Source organism: Podarcis melisellensis (assembly GCF_964234715.1).
Source record: "Podarcis melisellensis genome assembly, chromosome: 7".
In the NCBI taxonomy this organism is placed as follows: domain Eukaryota; kingdom Metazoa; phylum Chordata; class Lepidosauria; order Squamata; family Lacertidae; genus Podarcis; species Podarcis melisellensis.
Genome location: NC_138539.1, coordinates 10,573,196 through 10,579,195, shown reverse-complemented (window position 1 = coordinate 10,579,195; position 6,000 = coordinate 10,573,196). Strand labels below are relative to the sequence as shown.

The following is a 6,000-nucleotide window of genomic DNA, read 5'->3' as shown; positions in this document are numbered from 1 at the left end:
AATATTTAAAGAAGAATTGTAAAGAGGTTAAGACACTAGCAGGATTGACATAATACCTCCAATGTATAATAGTATTATTATGAGAATGATGTGCGCAATAGAAAGGGGTTAAATATACCAATTGTAGGGAGGGAGGGGAGTCGCGACTCGGCAGAGTCAAAGGGAATGTATGGTTTTATTATGGTTTGTTGGAAAAGAATATGTAAGGAAAACAATAAAAATTTACTTTAAAAAACACACACGGGGCAATCCTGTTTTCCTAGGAACGGGTGGCAACCCTACTTCCAAGGGCCACATGGCCGCTCCTGACAATAAGGACAATTTGGGGGTGGTATCTCAAAGCCTGGAAATACCCCAGATTTAATGACATTTCTTCCCTGCCATAGGTTTATCCTTCTGCCAGCTGCAGAAGCAGCAGATCCTGCTTGGCCGGGTCGTCAACGGCAGCACAGCATCCTACATCCCGCAATGTCTGGATTCCGGTGACTTTGACCCCATACAGTGTGACTCTGGCCTGGGTCAGTGCTGGTGTGTGGATGCTGAAGGGATGGAGGTTTACGGCACGAGGCAGAGAGGGAAGCCCAAGCGATGTAAGTTGTGTTCTGTTAAAATGGGATCGTCCATTTATATCACCTTCCTTCCTTCCTTCCTTCCTTCCTTCCTTCCTTCCTTCCTTCCTTCCTTCCTTCCTTCCTTCCTTCCTTCCTTCCTTCCTTCCTTCCTTCCTTCCTTCCTTCCTCCCTCCCTCCCTCCCTCCCTCCCTCCCTCCCTCCCTCCTTCCCTCCCTCCCTCCTTCCTTCCTTCCTTCCTTCCTTCCTTCCTTCCTTCCTTCCTTCCTTCCTTCCTTCCTTCCTTCCTTCCTTCCTTCCTTCCTTCCTTCCTTCCTTCCCAGCCAGCCACTATTCATAGCAGAATCAAGATTTTAAACAGAGGTCATCCCAGTTTGCAGCGCAGTATGGGGTGTTAGGAAGGGACGCGGGTGGCGCTGTGGGTTAAACCACAGACCCTAGGACTTGCCGATCGGAAGGTCAGCAGTTCGAATCCCCACGACGGGGTGAGCTGCTGTTGCTCAGTCCCTGCTCCTGCCAACCTAGCCGTTCGAAAGCACGTCAAAGTGCAAGTAGATAAATAGGTACCGCTCTGGTGGGAAGGTAAACGGCATTTCCGTGCGCTGCTCTGGTTCGCCAGAAGCGGCTTAGTCATGCTGGCCAGAAGCTGTACGCCGGCTCCCTCGGCCAAGAAAGTGAGATGAGTGCCGCAACCCCAGAGTCGGTCACGATGGGACCTAATGGTTAGGGGTCCCTTTACCTTTATGGGGTGTTATGGGAGGGGTAGTACTTCTGGTGGGGGACATGTCATGCTCCTTCTGGGGCAGCTTGGTCACCTTTGGTCCCCACCCTGCTCTCACCTGTGGCTCCTAGAAGATGTCAGCATGCGACAGCGGCCATACCCCGGGAACGGCTTTGACTGGCCCACTAAACCAGGTGAGGGTAGCTGATGGGTCTCAGACCCTCAGTGAGCTAGGAACTTCCTCTGCATACAAAGACAGTCTCTGGTGGATTGAGTGGACTCCCAACGGTCAAGGAGGCAGTTTCTGCATGTTCTGTGGAGGGAAGTGAGGGGCAGATGGGGCTGGGAAGGTAGCCCATCTAAAAGAAGGAGAACTTTGATCCTAAACCTCTGCTGCCTTGTGAGAAGACAAGTCTGAGGAGTAAACCTAAGGTGTTGGGATGACATCTTGTACATCTCCTTCCAGCAACTCCTGCAGCCAAGCTGGTGCAAAATGTATTGCCCTGCTTTCCTTTGAGCCACGTCAGTGAGGTTGAGGGGGGGGGTCTTGTCATCTGGGCACCCAGGACCTCTAGACACACTGCCCAGGGTTGCATCCCAAAACGGAGACGTACTCCACTGGCTCTCGAGACAGACAGATAGCAAGAACAAGAATTCTGTAGTAATGAGATGAAATCTGCAAGAGTGTTTTCCCCTCCCACAAAGACTCCATGTACGAAGGTGGCGTCTCAGCAAACCCCTATGCCTTTTGCTTGCCAGGCCCTAGGAAATGTGAGATCCGAGACCGCCGCATCCTGCACAACGTCGGAGAAAAGAGCCCGCCCCAGTGTTCAGCTGATGGAGAATTCCTGCCTGTCCAGTGCAAGTTTATCAACACAACGGACAGGATGGTCTTTGACCTTGTTCACCATTTTAGCAGGTAGGAGTAAAAGACATGCTGTTACTTTAGTAAATGTGGGAAGGCATTCTAGCCCTCATGGTTGGTCTGTGACCACGAAGAGCCTGGGTGTTGTGGGAGAGATGGCACACATTTCCAGGGCTGGGACATTGGTGGAAAGAACACGAGATGCTGGGACTGGTGGAAAATGCAGTCAAGGAAGGAGAACTTGTGGTCCTCCTCCTGTTGCTGTTGGACTTGTTGTTGTTTAGTCGTTTAGTCGTGTCCGACTCTTTGTGACCCCATGGACCAGAGCACGCCAGGCACTCCTGTCTTCCACTGCCTCCCGCAGTTTGGTCAAACTCATGCTGGTAGCTTTGAGAACACTGTCCATCTCGTCCTCTGTCGTCCCCTTCTCCTTGTGCCCTCAATCTTTCCCAGCATCAGGGTCTTTTCCAGGGAGTCGTCTCTTCTCATGAGGTGGCCAAAGTATTGGAGCCTCAGCTTCAGGATCTGTCCTTCCAGTGAGCACTCAAGGCTGATTTCCTTCAGAATGGATAGGTTTGATCTTCTTGCAGTCCATGGGACTCTCAAGAGTCTCCTCCAGCATCATAATTCTGTTGGACTAGAACTCCCATCATCCCCAACCATTGGCCTTGCTGGTTGGGGCAGATGGGAGCCCAAGAACATCTGGCCACCATCCCTGACCTCAGTGAACTCAGCAGAGCTCTTTCACTCAACGGCACAGAGAAAATACGTTAAAAGTCACAGATGACACTAGAGGGCAGGAAAGCCTTAAATGTTGCAACCACCACGGCTGGCTGAATGAAGTTGATCTTTCTAATCAGTCCAAACTGGGGTGAAACCAAAGAAATGAATTGCTCTTTCAGCAACTGTAGAAGACCGCAGGACCAGCATTATGGGAGATGGTGTCTTGTCTTCCTCTGAGTTTCTTTGAACCTGCCCGCTGCAGTGAGGAAGAGAGTGAGGTTTGCAATAACCCCCAAAAGATTAAATTGCTCATATGGTGTTCTCTAGCTATCGAGATTCCACAACCAGACAATTATTATTATTAATCTTTATTCATTTTCATTTAGCCCGAGCCATTACGAAAGATAAAATAAAACAGAATGAAATGAATTATGTCATATAAGGGTTTGCTCCCCTGGATAATTTAACTTAACACCTCCAAAAACTTTTATCCCTAAATTTGCTGGTCTAAAGGCAGAACAGGCCACTTTTCTAATAAATAATAATAAGTTAATAAAGTTAATAAAAAGCCTCCTAATAAAAAGTTAATCAAATAACCACTCAATCTCCCAACTGAGAAATGTAAACCTTTCAATGAGAATGCTGCTAAATTCTCATATTTGGGCAAACCAGTAAGTACTGGGGCAAATCTTCAGGCACATTGCCACCAAACTCTCTGTTCATACAGGATCTGGTGATCGTGTCCTTCAAAGCTCATTTCATTTACTTCCCAAGATGGATCCTTGAAGGTTTAGCATGTCTGACCAACCCAAATCTAGTATCTTAATGCCATTTCCCCCTCAAAATCAGATGGGGTGTGGAAGTGTTGAGAGGGGCTGCCATGTCTCCTGTGATGCATGTTGATTTTCCTTTTAGATTCCCAGAAGCGTTCTTGACATTCAGATCCTTCAGCCGCATGTTCCCAGAAGTCTCTGGGTACTGTTACTGCGCTGACAGTCTTGGGCGAGAGCTGGAGGATACTGGTAGGTGTTCGCTGAGTCCGGTCTTTTGCTGAATACAAAATTTTGCACAATCATTTGACATGTGGCGAATCTCCATTATTCAAAATGGCTGGAGAGAAAGTCAGATTCGACTTTGGAACTCTGGGTTGTGTGTGTGTATGTGGCAAAATTCAGATCTCACAGCCGAAAATTTCAGCACTAACACCTCAAACCTGCTCCCTCCCCCGCCAACTTGACTAAGAAGAACAAAATGTTAATGTCTCAGAGTTCAGATTTTAGAATCTTCCTGTTGTTGTTTCCTAATTGCGCATGCTGAAATTTTTCTTTCTTTATATAACGCTTTAAATTGGCATAGCCAGGTGGTTGTGCCATGAAATCAATAAATACACTGCAAAGCAGGTTTACATACAAACTTCAAGTCTCAAGAACAATATTCTATACAGATGAATGAAACCAAGAACAATGAATATAGTTCGCGTCCGTCAGAAAAGGCTTGGGTAAAAAAAAAAAAGACTTTTAGCATGTGCCAAATATAAACAGTTTTGTTGCTTTTCTTATAAACATAGGGAATTATGGGATGCATCCAGCACAGTGTGAGCTATGGGGTTTTTTTTTCCTGCTCCTTCCCCAAAATCTTTTCTGGAGGGGCCCCCAGCCTTCTCTGGGGGAATTTGATGGTGTGGGAACTAGAGAAGAACAGGGAGCTCTGTTGTGCAAATGAAGCTTTATAAAAGAGAACAACAGTTTTTGTTTTAAGCATGTTACCTTCATGGTTGGTTTGTTTTTTTGTGGAGGGGGGCAATATCTCAGCACATGATCCGGTACTTACAATATTATTTCCCTTTCCAGGTCTAGAAATGCTACTTGAGAATGTTTATGACACTATTTTTGCATCGCTGGAGCCTGTTCCCTCTTTCGCTGAAACCAGCATGTACAGGATCCTGCAGAGGCGCTTTCTGGGAGTTCAATTGGCTACAACTGGCAGATTCAGATGTACGTAGCACCTAAGACTGTAAGGCGTGGTAACTTGAATGCACTAAATTTAAACAAAGGAAGTCAATCTGAAGCCCCCCAGATGCTGCTTAATAATAATAATAATAATAATAATAATAATAATAATAATAATAATAATAATTTATTTATACCCTGCCCAACTGGGTGAGCCTCCCCAGCCAGTCTGGGTGGCTCCCAATCGATTGTTAAAAACTATACAGCATTAAATATTTAAAACTTCCCTAAACAGGGCTGCCTTCAGATGTCTTCTAAAGATAAGATAGCTGCTTATTTCCTTCACATCTGAAGGATGGTGGTGGGCGCCACCACCGAGAAGGCCCTCTGTCTGGTTCCCTGCAACCTCAATTCTCACAATGAGGGAACCGCCAGAAGGACTTGGGCGCTGGATCTCAGTGTCTGGGCTGAACGATGGGGGTGGAGACGCTCCTTCAGGTATACAGGACAGAGGCCATTTAGGGCTTTCAAGGTCAGCACCAACACTTTGAATCGTGCTCGGAAACGTACTGGGAGCCAATACAGATCTCTCAGGACCGGTTTTATGTGGCCACTCCCAGTCACCAGTCTAGCTGCTGCATTCTGGATTAATTGCAGTTTCCGAGTCACCTTCAAAGGTAGCCCCACGTAGAGCGCATTGCAGTAGTCCAAGCGGGAGATAACTAGAGCATGCATCACTCTGGCGAGACAGTCCGCAGGCAGGTAGGGTCTCAGCCTAAATACCAGGTGGAGCTGGTAGACAGCAGCCCTGGACACAGAATTAACCTACAACAGAATTAACCTACAACAGGACTACAACAACTCCTGTCTTCCCTGGCCATTGGCTGTGCTGATGGGGGCTGTAGTCAGCAGCACCAGGAAGGGTATATTGTTTGCTGTCAACTAGGAGATGAAGTATTGACACATGGTCTTTGGCAGGTGGCTATTTATGCGTCTCCAGAAAAGAGGCAGCACATCACCTGAAGTTAGTTATACTGTAGTTACCAATAGGCTACCAACTTCAAGGTTTTTTGTAAATTCACAAAGGCCCAGAATCCTGGAGGCAAATACATTTCTTCCTCCTGAACTTCTAGTTAATGCATGTGTTAGTTTATACCACATAAGGGTTTGTGC

General features: G+C 46.9%; 1 protein-coding gene across 1 annotated transcript in view; it reads left to right on the top strand.

Annotated features, from left to right (window-relative positions):
• The first annotated feature begins 428 nt into the window (after window positions 1–428).
• Window positions 429–6,000, top strand: part of TG (thyroglobulin) — a 171,829-nt gene continuing 166,257 nt past the window's right edge. Inside the window, exons 1-4 of the mRNA XM_081919979.1 lie at window positions 429–590; window positions 2,050–2,209; window positions 3,794–3,900; window positions 4,729–4,872. Of these exons, the coding sequence (XP_081776105.1) occupies window positions 548–590; window positions 2,050–2,209; window positions 3,794–3,900; window positions 4,729–4,872 (454 nt within the window). The 5' untranslated portion in view covers window positions 429–547. The remainder of the gene's footprint in view (window positions 591–2,049; window positions 2,210–3,793; window positions 3,901–4,728; window positions 4,873–6,000) is intronic.